We start from the raw sequence: 14366 nt of genomic DNA on the forward strand, positions 1-14366 counted from the left end.
TCTGGTTTTTAGTGGATAGGCAATTAAAATGTATTAATTGCTAGAGAAACCCATAAATAGAAAACCAGCAATATGTTTTTAAGACTTGTTCCATAAAGTGGAAGTTTTATGTATTTGCCAGTGACATTTTAAACACAGGCCATTCAAAGTGCTATAAAAAAAAACAGAATAAAAGAAATTAGGATCAACTAAAATGACATTTTAAAAATGTGGTTTAAATAAATAAAATGACAAATAGAATAGACCAGAAATACAGTTACAGTGCAGCTACATTTAATAATTTTCCATTCAGCAAATCGGTGTAAAGTCTTGGTAATGCAGCCTGCACTGGTACCGATCACTCAATGATTAATAATTCAATCTCTTGACTTTATGGTTAGGTGCTTTTATATATTCTTAAATTTGGACAGTAGCAACAAAATGCAGCGTTACCATAGCAACAGCATCCAGTGCATTTTCCTCCTCCTGGATACACATCCTCGAGCCGCCCCTGTGATTGGTCGAGCTCTCTTTGGATGTCACTGGGGCAACCGAATGATGGGAAATTTAACACATGAACGGAAATGCAACCGTTGAATGTGATTGGCTCCCTCCGAGTGGCTCCCATTCAAGGCACAAGTGAGGTTTACAGAGAGCGGAGGCTGGCCGTTGGACCGCTCGCACATCCGTCTGAGGAGGGAGGGTCCGTAAGTTTTTTTTTTTTTTTTTTTTTTTCCCTGCCTCGGTACGGGAGCCGAGCGGGGACCAGCTGGTTACGCAGCGGCCGTGGGTCTCCACCCGAGAGTATGGCGGCTGGGATTGCACAGGAAAGCGAGGGTGAAGCGGAGACATGCCAGAGATGGTGAAAAAGAAACAAAGAGACGCAAGTTCTTTAATCACGTGTGGAAATAGTTGTAGTTGGAGCTGTTTTCCCGAGGCGGCATCCGGCTTGAAAAACTGCGCCTGCAGTTGACTGTAGGGGCTAAGCCAGCGTTTTACCAGTGTCCTCGATGGAGCAAGTTTGTTTTTTTCTGATGCAGACAGAGGGGTGAGCTAAGCAGATGAAAACCCGCAGGCTCCACATCATCGCGGGCGATATTTTCTTCCTCCCAGGGCACATTTTTGGACAATTGCAGTCATCGGATTCCCGTATAGCTGTCAGTGTCTGGCCTGCATGGGGGGAATTTGTACAATGAAATCCATCTTGGGGCACCGAGTCTTTGTGCTCTGCCATAGCTGAGCAGCAGGCGAGCAAGACTGTGTTATTGACAACCCGTTCAAAATGGGACACGAATGGTGAATGTAATTCGTGCGGGAACATTTTGAGTTCATTTCAATGACGCGCGGAGATTTGATAACGTTACCTTACGACTTGATTTAAATCAACGATGCGCGAGTATAAAGTGGTGGTCCTGGGCAGCGGTGGGGTCGGGAAATCCGCCCTCACTGTGCAGTTTGTTACCGGGACGTTCATTGAGAAGTACGACCCCACTATTGAGGATTTTTACCGCAAGGAGATCGAGGTGGACTCCTCACCCTCGGTGCTGGAGATCCTTGACACCGCTGGTACCGAGCAGTTCGCTTCCATGAGGGACCTTTACATCAAAAACGGTCAAGGATTCATTCTGGTCTATAGCCTTGTCAACCAGCAAAGCTTCCAGGACATCAAGCCGATGAGGGATCAGATCATAAGAGTGAAAAGGTGGGTGAAATGATGCGTAGGAAAATAATAATGTCCAAATTGTTAATATTGGATATTATTCTTAACACATAGGGCTGGCCTATCAGGCCCTGTAGTTTCAGGGTGGGCCTAGGCCTGGTCTGAGAACTGTGCTTGAATGGAGATGCTGTTCATCTTCAGGGCTGACTACAGAGCAATACAACATGCCGGTTCTATTTTGGTGCTTGTAGGTAGGCAAATGCCCTTGCACTGCAGACCCAGCAGCTCTAAAAGTAATCATTTGTGATCTCTAAGAATAGCCTCATCTCCTCAGTGTTTCTGCAGACTTTGCAATGTTTCCATACGTTTGCATCCTGGGAATGACCGTAACTAGCAGGGAAACAGCTGTGAGGACCAGCCCAGTCCTCCAGTCCTAACATGCTAGACACTGTCTGCGATCTGCCAAGCTGCTGCCCACTGTGCCGGATGCTGCAACCACTGTGAAACACCCAGCCGGGGATACCCAGGATTCAGTGCAACAGAGGCTCTGCAGAGAGCTTCAAGAAAGCAGCGCTCAAAAATGTGCGTATGGGTTGGGATGAACACACTAACGTGCAGAGGAGAAGAAGCCATGTTTTTAATTAACAAGCTGCACAAGCTCTTTACAAAGAGCGGCACAATTGAAAGCATGAAATCGCCTGATGCCTGAGCGCTGTTACACAGATGATCCAGATATATGAGGTCACCGGAGTAAGATGACTGATACACAGAAGAGGTTAGCTGAAGCTGTGTGCTTGGGCTATCATGTCATTGGTGTTTCTTAAGTCAACTCATTGTGAAGACCCACTGTGCTGTACATTCACCTGGTGACATGACATGATGTTAAATATCCCAGAGAGAGCCTAAATAGACTATGTCATAGATGCTACTGGTTAAATCATTGGTGGCAGTACTCACTGGGCTGTGACTGCGTGCGGTTCATCGGTCATTGCAGGTGTCAGTGGATGTGTTACAGTCAATGTAGCGAGTCCAGTGGGCTCCAGAGAAAGGAGTCTGTTCTAATGAAGATGCATTAAAGCAGTGCAGCTTAAAGCCCATACTGTTTACTGATACAGCTAATTACTTACGATAATGCTCAGCACAAGGACAGTGCAGTCATACCAGACTTTAGTTTTGTCTTTCTATCTCTGTTGTGACAATTTATTTTCCAGTTTATTTTTAAGTTTCCTTTAGTCTTTGTCACATTATTGGATTTTAAGCTTTTTTTTAAATGCACCTTATAAACAATCCTATAAATCTGTGGCTCTGGATGAAAAAATGAGGTCAACATGTTTCCCCCATATGAGTTGAGAATGAGGAGAGTTGTCGTGTGTGTGTGTGTGTGTGTGTGTGTGTGTGTGTGTGTGTGTGTGTGTGTGTGTGTGTGTGTGTGTGTGTGTGTGTGTGTGTGTGTGTGTGTGTGTGTGTGTGTGTGTGTGTGTGTGTGTGTGTGTGTGTGTGTGTGTGTGTGTGTGTGTGTGTGTGTGTGTGTGTACTCGCGTTCACACAGCAGATGTAGCCAGGCCGTTATGTGATTTCACACTTAACACCGAGTCTAGTGCTGCTCTCTAATGTCACAGAAGAATTTATTTTCTGTAGCGAAAACATCACACACTTCACTTCACATGCTGCTCCTAGTTCATTTCAGAGTCTTAAGCTTCATGTGGGCTTAGACGGTTAAAACTTTAGATTGCCTTTGAAACAGTGGAGTTATGGGTAGTTTAATTGCCTATTTTAATTCAGTATCATGTATGCAGTTCTCCAGAGTTTGTTTTGAATGAAAGTGTGCATATTTTCTTTGGTTATTCACAAAATGTCTCTTCATTTGTTAAAAAGAAGAGATGAATCAAAGGATTTCTTAGACTTGTGGTTTAGAGACCTCAGCATCTTCCTTCTAGCCTTGGAACAACAACAAAATCCATTTCATAGAAAGATGATGTTTAAGATCACAAAAGGTTTGCACAACTCAGCTGGGTGTTACAGATGAGGTCTGAACAAACTAATGCTGTTTGCTTGCAGCCTTTTCTGTTGACAGCAGTTATATAAGGTGACTTGTGCTCTTGAGGTTGTAAATATATGTAGTAAACTTATCTACAACAATACAAACAAAGATGTTGCGTTTAATTTTTCAGTTAGTATAATTTCATTTCAAGTGATTGAAAATGTGGCATATGATATGTATGGCAACATAGCTCCGAAACCCATCTAAGATAAAAACAAGAACCACATACTGTATTCATTTCTAAGCACATTTGACCACCCATAATCACAAGTGTCAGTTATTGTTTCTCTGGTTGCTGAAGGTAAGAATGCTAACAAATAAATCACAAATTATCATGTGATTACATTTGCAAATTGAACTCTTAACCTATTGTGAAACATTGTTAGACATTTGCAGAGCTTCTAGACAATCCAGACAATAGCTTATAATGCAATGCAGTATCAAGACATTTTATGATTTAGCTAACTGGTGAAAAGCTTTCTTTCTTTCCTGACTGAAAAAAACCAAGGTGGTAAGCCAACTTCCACACAGCGTACCTCCAATGGCACCATTTTGATGCTAACAAGCCATCACCTCCCGTTAGCATTCCATTGACTGCCATTCATTTTGACACCACTTTGACAGCAAATAACTTAACATCTGAAGCGTTTAAAGACTATTTGTCCATTGTTTATTTCTAAAGAAACACGACAATGTATAAAAGGCTCCATTACCTTGTAACTCAGCAGACGTTTTTTGTAAAAATAGGCTAACGATTGTGTCATAACCATGCGACTTGCTGTCGCACAGTAGAGAAATTACCATACAGTACAGGACAAGCTTGCAGGCAGTTCGATTCAAATTAGCGGTTTAAGTTTAATTACTAATGTTAACTAGCATTTCAGTTAGCAAGAGAGAAAATCACGATAACATCAGTAAAAGGGTGGGATTTCCTCAAGCCAATTTGTTGACTAAACGATTAGCAGAGCTACAGAAAAATAATCCACAAATATTTTGAGAATCGATAAATAGTTTCAATCATATATAAAGCAAAATTAGTTAAAAAAAATATATTTTCAGGTTCCAGCTTCTCATATGGGAGGATTAGCTGCTTCTCTTTGTCTATCATGGTTAGCTGAATACTTTTTGAGTTTTGGGCCAAAAACAAGACATTATGAAAACGCCACCTTGCTTTGGGTAGTTGTGATTGGCATTTTTCACTATTAGACCGATCGATTAATCAATAAAATATTCAGTAGATTAATTGATAATGAAAATCTAGCAGCCCTAGAATTTTCTTTTGACAGTGAGTGAGGGATTGTTGAAATGTAGCAAGTAGAACTTGGAACACAGCTGCAGCAGTAACAGGTGTCAGGTGTAAGCTGTCTGATTTTGGTAAACTATTGGATTTAGGAAATTTGTTATGCTAACCGCAGCTTTTAGATTGTTCCTGCACATACACTGTTGTCACTGGTGACCCGTCACGATCATATTGGCGTTCGCTCAGGTCAGAGGTGCTGCTGTGCATCGCTCTTACTCTGAACCCTGTCAGCATCTATCAGTGCCTGCTGTAAGTGGCTTTAGCATAGAGGCCACGGGTGCACATGAATACACAGAGGCCTACCTGCGTCCGCTGGGGACCTCATCACTCCTCACTTCAGCTGCAGTTAACTATACACCAGGGATATTTGGTGATTGGTGACTTAACAGAGCATTTAAATAGCAGTGACATGGTCCGAGGACAGTGAAGAAGAAAGAGGTGAAATAGGGTACTGTAATAAACTAAAGCATGTGTTCTTTCAGCATTGCACAAAACTGGAGTTATCATACCGAGACATGTTCATATGCCAACTGGTTGAAAGGATCAAGATCAATAAATGGAGGAGCAGCAGTCTCCCAACTCTTCCCAGAAAGATCCTCTTTCATTTCTGTCTGTTGTAAAAACAGGGCAAAAAAACTGAGCTAAAGTTCAGTGATTACTCAAAAGTTGACTTGGCTTTCAAAAGTATCTGTTGAAGGCCATACTCAGTGGGTTTTTTGTGTTAAATATCCACCAAGTTGTTCCTGCTCTGTTTTGGGACACACCACTTCAGAGGGGGTGGCACTAGTTGATAGATACAGGGAGAGAAATCCACATTAACGTACCCCAACAAACAGCAGGTAACATTTTTTGCCAATCTAGTGGCATGGCTTCAGGGTTGTTTGGTCCACCACTTTGGTCCAGACAGAAATATCTCAGCAACTATTGGATGGAGTGTGCTAAGATTTTTGTATCATTTACTGTAGCTCAAAGCACGGATGTGTCTAAGCCTCACAGAGCTGCTAGCATGGCTATAGACGAGTGTTGAGGGTTAGCTTACTAGCTAGCGATAACAAATACATTTTAGCAAGAAAGCCCTAGCTGTAACCAATGTTACTCACCCGATACGATAGTCAATCATTTTGGAAATAAAATACACTGCTTCTTTGTCAGTGAAGAGGGTTAAGCCAATGCCCAACTCAAATTATTCCAAGTTTTATAATGGCAATCTAGGTGAATTGAACAGCTGGGAAGTAAGTCAGGTTTATTATCCAGTCGCACCGTAAACATAAAAGGCTTTTTTGATAAAGAATGTTAACATCTCTTTTGCTCGGAGCGGCCACAGTAGCGCACCTCACAGGCAGTTGGTCCTAAGCAGGAGATGAACATGCTGACAGGTTCACTAGCACACTGACTGACTATACGTGTATTATATTATACAGAGCCATGATGTTTCTCTACTGATAAGCGGTGGTAAAGCAACATTAGAGCTAACGTAGCAACCCTGCCTGTTTCCATGTATTAGATTGGCATTACAAAGGGATACTCCAGCAATGTATTATTGTTCTGTCATAAAGAGACATTTATAAAAAAAAAAAAGAATGGTCAGAGTTTAAATAGGAGATACCCTGACTTTTAGCCCCTAGAATGGGTAATCTCCCAAAACCCTGGATCCTACACTGCTGTTTTAAAATGCTGAATGGTTGAATGCCCCATCAACTAACGTGTGTCTTTAAACATACAAAATATATTTATACTCACAGCCTATATCTCACTGATTCTACAAACTGAACATTTATCTCATTAAGTACAGTTCTTTACTACAAAGCTTCTTACAAAGGGTAAGGATGATGTCAAACTGTGTACTGCACTTAAACAATGTTAGCTCATTAGTGACAAAATGCCATTGAACTATTCTTTTAGAAGCCTATTAAAAATGTAATTGTACTTTTGCTGTTGCCATGGATAATCACAGAGAAAAAACAACTACCGGTACAAGCAATTATGAAAACAGCCAGCCAACAAGCTGTCAAGGCAAAAGTGGTTTATAGCATTTTGTTGTTAAGTCATACAGTGAGTGCATATTAAAAGAAATCATAATAAAATTTCCTGAAGAGTCAAAACAGTCACATAATAACATCTTCAGTTGTATGTGTCCTAATATCCAACTATGCAATGTTTGGAAATGCACCTCTACATGCTAAAGTAAGTTGTCCATCAGCATGTATTAACAACAAACTTACACATTGTGCTGTAAATTAGTCTTATGTGATTTCTAAAGCTGCACGTAGAGATCTTTCTGACATTATGCTAAAAGTGTCGACACTGGAATAATATCCTCAGTGTAATGTATAATTTTCAGACTTATAAATGAGTCACTAAACTATTCAAAGCATATCCTCTCCTTTCTTACCAATATCTTATGGAAACACAATGCAAAAAAGTAAATTTCTGAAGCGGGGTCACTTTGCTTTTCAGATTGTAGGTCTTGTACCTTGTACAGTGAGAGGAGGTATTTGTCTCAGACAGTATAATTACCGCAGGGAGATAGCAGTGTGCCGTATTATTGCTGTGATACATCAGATCCAAGGATGAGTAGCCTGTACAATCTGTCAAGTTCACTACTTGTTTATCTTCCCCAATTTGACATGTCTTGGCCAGTTTCTCCATCAGTGAATTGCCTCAACTTTTTGAAGGAAACTGGAAGCAAAGAATTTGTTTTCACAACCTTGGGAGAATACAAAAGAGACTTTAAGTAGTATCTCTGAAATCCCTTTTATTCTTTTGAAAAAGAAGAAAATTACATGCAAAATTAAAGGTCCCATGACATGATGCTCTTTGGATGCTTTTATATACACCTTAGTGGTCCCCTAATGCTGTATCTGAAATCTCTTTTCCAGAAATTCAGCCTTGGTGCAGAATTACAGCCACTAGAGCCAGTCCCACAATGAGCTTTCCTTAGTATGTGCCATTTCTGTCTGTAGCTATTGAGGAGGAGAGGGGGGGGGGCAAGGTGGAGGGTGTGGGTGTGGTCTTGACCAACTGCCACTTTGCTCGTTTGAAAGCCATGATGTCTCTCACTCATGGGCGGGCCAAATTCTCTGGGCGGGCAAAGCAGAGAAAGGGGAGGTAACCTTGCTCCTTATGAACTCATAAGGAGCAAGGTTACCTCCCCTTTCTCTCCCCCTTTCAGATCGGCCCATCTGAGCTTTCATTTTATCAAAGGCAGAGCAGGATACCCAGGGCTCGGTTTACACATATCACCATTTCTAGCCACTGGGGGACCATAGGTATGCTGGGGGAACTCATATTAATGTTAAAAAACTCATAAAGTGACATTTTCATGCCATGGGACCTTTTAATGTGCTTGACATGGCATGTTTACCAAAGATTCTCCTGAAGAAATCTCTCTTTGCCCTCATGCTGTGCCTGGAGAAAGGAGCATACTGCTGCTCTCTGACTCAGCTGCTGTCTACTGACTAAACTGACCCTCCACAAAAGGGCCATTCTGAGGAGGCCCAGCACGCACCCTGTTTCCTCTCTCATCCTTGCAGTGTTGGCCAGAGTCAAACCCAGAGACTCTTGGGGAGCTGGGATTCACCGTCCGTCAGCGAGCCCTATATGAGTTGATGCATCATGCATTATAGATAAGGTGTGTCTGGGGGAGCTCGAATGGGTGTCTGCAGTCAGACAGCTCCACTGCGGGGCGCCGTCAAGCTCACAAGCTGAAGGCTAAAAGCATGACATGTTGTTTGTGCTGTGTCACAACGCAAACAACAATCAGTTATTCATTTGTCTTTTGAGGCTTGTGTCTAAACCATGTAAACCACTCTATGTGTTTTGTGTTACGGACGAGCCTTGCTTCCTTGGCCGACACCCTTCATGTTAAGGCCCTGGGAGCCACGGTATCCGTGGCAGCCGCTGTCTCACACCTCCTGGGACTGCCGATTTCCTCCTCTGTTATTATGACTATATATAGACCCACTCCTTTGGTACCAGATGTCTTTGTGCTGCACTTGCGTTATGATGAGGCCTAAATAAGCTACATAGCTTACATAGGGCTGACCAAGTCATGTCCTCCATTATGGAAGAAAAAAACAGCACACTGGGGTGTTTGATATGACCTGATTGGACTGACTTTACTTGAATTCCCCCTGCTGTTTGGGACATCCATGGTAATGTTTCTTTCATTTGATTTCTGACATGCAGGCAGCTCTGACAAGCGAATCACAGCTTTATGTAAGTTGATTGAAAATCTCTATCCACTGATCTGGGTGTTATACAAAACAAAAGAAAAAACTATTTGATAGTGATGGTAATAATTACTGTTACATTTAAGGATCTTGAATCCATACACAGAGTTCAGGTACTAAACATCCTGAACAGTTTTTTTATGGAGTAAGTAACATTTGGCTCATGTAATGGTAGATAATGTATACAATAGTTGGCTTTCCGTAGGCCTCCATGAGAGATTTTACAGCAGGAGATTTGAGCCAAACCAACAGCCTGGGGAAGAACAGTGACACCCAAATGGCACCATTACCCCAACTATACTGAGTCCCCCCTCTTGGCACCTCCTAAATGAGTTCAGCTATAAAAGTAAAGGTTTTGCCTTTCAAACTGCTCACCCACAACTATGTTTAGGATTTTTCCATGAAGGTGGGAATTTAAAGTTCAAGGCAAGAACTGCTTACTGTACCACCATTGAAATGTGGGCCGAAATAATTCTCAGGAAAATAATGGCCTTGGCTGTTTTTATTGACACCAGGAATGCAGTGACTGAGACCTGTTTCTCAACTTTAACATGCAGTGTACAGTACACTGCATGTTAAAGTTGAGAAACATAATCTGTAGTTTCTCATTCAAGTTCCCTCCGAGCTCATAGAACACTATCACGCTCTTGGTTACACGTTGACCGACCTCTAAGATCGTCTCTTAAATCCTGGTATGTTCCTCTTGGCAGCTGAGCCGATCCTGGGAACAGAACAGGATAGTTGAGATTAAAGTTCACTCTGGATGAAGTATTCATGAGTAGATCAAAGTCGGCTCCCTGTTTTCTGAAAGTTTAAGCTTATTTAACGCTGAAACCTGCAGCCCCTGGCCTCTTGAGAGTTTCTCAGGCTGCTCGGCTTGGGACATTATTACAGTTGCTTCTTCTACAGTCTCTCCATCTCTCCAGCATTAGTCAATTCCTTGTATACCTGTTACCATAGCAATCAAGGATGGTTTTTTTTTCTCTCCTATAAATAATTTAGAAGCATGTATATTTCATAGAGCAAGGACAGCATTTGAAAATCCTAATGATGGTTGATGGGTGTTTGGATGCATGACTCCGTAAGATTTTACGATGTAGTTCAGTGTCCTGGACAGAGACATTTTAAACACGGTTCAAAAGATGGGTCCAACAGATGGAAAGCGCTCCCTTGCCAGCCTCACACACAGATAAGGATGAAAGAAATAACAGCCTGTTGTTTACAAGAGGATGAGGATACGCACGATCTGCTATCTCTCTGATGTTTTTGATCTTTGTTATCTCTTTTGATGGGTACGAGCCGCCTTAGAGGCCCACCATGTTCCCCAATATCAAAAACCAATGGATTGATTACAGTATATTGGTGAAACTGCGTCAGAGGTGTTCCTTCTAATAATTATAGTACAATAGCCTATTTAATTTAACAGACCGTCTCTTCTGGCTGTCCACTAAGTAGTCCAGTTCCACAGTGGCATGTTGTGCTCCAGCAACATGACAGAGAGTTCAGAGCTCAAAGGATTATGCCCACTTCCTGCCCTCAGGGGTCAGAGCTCTACTACTCATTTCCTGTTCTCCTCTGCATCAGGCTTTAGACTTGGTGTTTACATGAGACAGGGTGGGTGCCATGGAGGTTCAGTGGTTAGCTTCTCAAAGCAAGAAGGGGCTGCCCAGGCTCTTTATGTAAAAGGCTTCCTCCCACAGTCAAAGACCACGTGCACACCAAAGTAGAAACACTTTAAACATATCATTTTCTTTCTATTTTGACATTCCATGTTTTGCACCCAACTGAGCTTTTTTTAAAATACTGTACCAAGCTGGTGATTTTGAAAAAGACTTTTTTTGTTATGTGGAGAGAGGCAACAGGGAAACTGATGACTGTTGCACTTCCCCTTGAACATGGAGAAACAGGTCGAGAAAATGGATATATGAGGTTAGGTTGTTCATTGTTGCCATTGAAAGACTGTTTTAGCAGGGCATGTTTCAATAGGTTGTTATACAAAGTGAAATTAATGGATTATGGATAATTAAATAGTGGATTTTCACGTGCTAAGTGTAGAGCTTTTATTCAGTGGAGCAATCTAAACCTTTTGAAGCATTAAGCATGTGCTAATACCAAGTTCTCAAAGCGTAATTTCCTGTCTTTGTAAACTGTAAGTTCAGTATCAGTTTTGGCTGAGTCTATCTTATGTCTGTGTCTCACAACCCGATGTTGGTCTGTGTCTGTCCCCAGGTACGAGAAGGTTCCTGTGATCCTGGTGGGGAACAAGGTGGACCTGGAAAGCGAGAGGGAGGTATCGTCCAGCGAAGGTCAGGCCCTGGCCGAGGAGTGGGGCTGCCCGTTCATGGAGACCTCGGCCAAGAGCAAAACCATGGTAGACGAACTGTTCGCTGAGATCGTTCGGCAGATGGACTACGCCGCACAGCCGGACAAGGATGACCCATGCTGCTCCTCTTGCAATATACAATAGCCCCGGGGAGCTCGAGGAACAGGCCAGGCAAAAAGTCTACTTAGATGAAGCTACTTCGACCCACAGCAGAGAGACACACACTTAGACACACACACACATGCACATGCCAATTAAACAGAAGAAAAATTCATGGTTGAACGCAATGGATTTTACTCCACTGAGCATAAAATCAGCAGTGACATGATTATTAATAACAATATGTTAGTAATGAATACATTTTAAATGAGGAATGCCTGGAATTTGCCTCAAGAGAAATTGACAAATGACAAAAAAAGGAACATGCCCTCGCCTTATGTTACTCTCTTCTGTTGTTTGGGTTTGTTTGGATCTTCTTGAGTATGGGGGGGGGAATCATCAGCCACCAGTCACAGATCAGGATCTTTACTCTTTAGGTTGTTCTACAGTCTGTTATAAGTAAGTCAAATGTTTATTACAGGAGACACATTTTTTGTTACCACGACTCAGTTGCAAGTAGCTACTGTACACAAATCCAAAACAGATTTCTGGGATCCAGTTGTTTTGAATATTGAGGAGTATTTGATTTACAGTATGTACAATTTTTCTCCCAGCTTATTTTGTGCAGAGGTTGGTGGGATGTTTTTCTACTCATCACAGGGCTGAACCAAAGAGGTGACCTGAAAGCACCTCCATTTTCTTATTTTTTTATTTTCCCAGTCGTTAAAAAAGCAAGGGAGAGAAAATGGTGGACAAGTCAGTGTCTTTCTCGAAACATTGGTGCAGTCATCTCTTTCCTACTTTCTCACTTTGAGATACAATAGAAAACAATAGCAGAGTCTTTCACATATCGTGTGATATTTTGTTTTCCTCTCTGATAGACTCTGACAGCAGATTGCCGAGTAGTAATATAACTAATTGCTTCATCCTGATGGGACAAAAAGTTCTTATCTTTTCAGTGTTTGAATATCTACAGACAATCTCTCTTTTCAGGAATGGGTGACATTTAAAGTGAAGATGCCAACATTTGTCCTACTTTACATTTTCTTTTTCTCCTCCGATCAATATGAAATGAGGTGCTCAAGAATTTCAACATCCTGATCTCATTCTGTATGTGCTCTAGAGTATTCAAATCCATAGTAACAAATAGTAACAACAAAGGCGATGATGATGATGATGATAATAAGAATAATAAATGGTAGTGTAAATATTTTGTATTGAAAGTGCCAGCTCCTGTTAAGACACTGACTCAACACATGTGGAATTGTCAACTGTATGCATGGCTAGTAAACAAAAAAAAGGACTCTTATTGTTTGAGATAAATATAGGCTGTGGAATTGTGCAAACCAAACACATACACGTCTGGATCTGGACACTGGCTCAACTGTACATCTGTGTTGCCACGGGAACCAGACTTTCCCCGTGTAACCATTTTCATTGTTGATTTTATATTTTTTTATGTGACCATTTACTCTTTATTCCCTCTCTGAGTGGTAACACTGTTACATTTGACACCTAAACAATAAAAGTGTGTTCAACACTCGACTGAGGCTTCCAAACCTAAGTGAAATGAAGTGGGTGGACTGACATGTTCTTTGTTTTTATAACCAAATTGCTTATTTTCTTCTGTGCTTTTCCGACTTGTAAATCTACATATCGCTAGGCTATGTTAACCTTTTTTTTTATATATTTTTATATTTAACCACTAACAGGTTTTGACCATTCTCTGATACATCGGCACATGTATGGCCTTAATCCTGTCAAAAGAAATACTGATAGTGCTTACAAGTCTTACATTGATTTAAGTGATAATTATTCCCTGTGTTTTGGAACTACAGTTCCCGTAATTTGGGGCCTTTTGAGAATTTGAGGTCATACTTTTCTGAAAAAAGCTACAATGTGCTTTGCAGAGTAACATAAAATAAAACATATTCTACAAGAAATAGGATAACCTAATGCACAGTAATAAAATAAAGTGTATTCATAAAATCATTTTCAGTTTTGGGTAACATGGATTTGGAGTTAATCCCTTGTGTCAGAGAGGGCAAGAAAAAAACATTTAATTTGAACTGAAATGGTTTTAAGAGATGATTAAAAAAGACTAGCCTCTCTATGTTTTCCGTTCTCCTTTTTCCTTGGTTTTCCTCCCAACTCGTGCTCAGTGCAGATGCCTTTTCCTTATGTCCTTGCAGAGATGAGGCAAGAATGACTTTCAAGGAATGAAAGGTATAGCATCATGAGATGTTGAATTCTCAGTGGGGAACAGACTGGAAAAATAAATTTAATCTGCTTGAAAACAACCCCCTGAGTTTCACAGCGTAGGTGTTTGAATGAAATAGGCGCTGACTCATTGTTACCTGTTGTCGACTCTGTAAGCCAGGGGCTCAGAGGCACAGACATTGCAGCTGTGACACAGCACACCGTGTTTGTTCCAGCTGAGATCCTCTGCATCAGTATGTCAAATGTCAAGATGAAAGGGGGGGAGCTGCATGAGTCACGCCACCACCCCCACACTCTCAGACTGCAGCACAGTCCCTTTGGTGTCTGTGTGGGATATAGCAGTCCATGACAAAAAGGCCTTGTCTGCCCTGTGCACTTTTAATCCAGGGGACATGAGTTCATGCGGCTGTTATCCTGAGGAGTAGAGGAACACCCTGCCAGCCCAGAAGTTTTGAGGACGAAGGAGATTCCAATGCACAGACTGAACAAAGGAGCCTTTAAATTGCTTTAAT

General features: G+C 41.5%; 1 protein-coding gene across 1 annotated transcript; it reads left to right on the forward strand.

The window, feature by feature from the left end:
- Positions 1-711: 711 nt before the first annotated feature.
- rap2aa (RAP2A, member of RAS oncogene family a) lies at positions 712-13208 on the forward strand. The gene is made up of 2 exons (XM_028591063.1): positions 712-1681; positions 11442-13208. Exons 1-2 carry the CDS (start codon positions 1368-1370, stop codon positions 11677-11679), a joined length of 552 nt encoding a protein of 183 aa, XP_028446864.1. The 5' UTR covers positions 712-1367; the 3' UTR covers positions 11680-13208.
- Positions 13209-14366: the final 1158 nt, after the last annotated feature.

The sequence above is a fragment of the Perca flavescens genome, chromosome 11, assembly GCF_004354835.1.
Source record: "Perca flavescens isolate YP-PL-M2 chromosome 11, PFLA_1.0, whole genome shotgun sequence".
NCBI lineage: Eukaryota > Metazoa > Chordata > Actinopteri > Perciformes > Percidae > Perca > Perca flavescens.

What these genes read in the sequence shown, in the direction of transcription:
- rap2aa (XM_028591063.1), top strand. Translation starts at nt 1,368, where the DNA reads ATGCGCGAGTATAAAGTGGTGGTCCTGGGCAGCGGTGGGGTCGGGAAA. An exon ending in CAGATCATAAGAGTGAAAAG is followed by an intron (nt 1,682 to 11,441) that starts GTGGGTGAAATG and finishes GTCTGTCCCCAG; the next exon opens with GTACGAGAAGGTTCCTGTGA.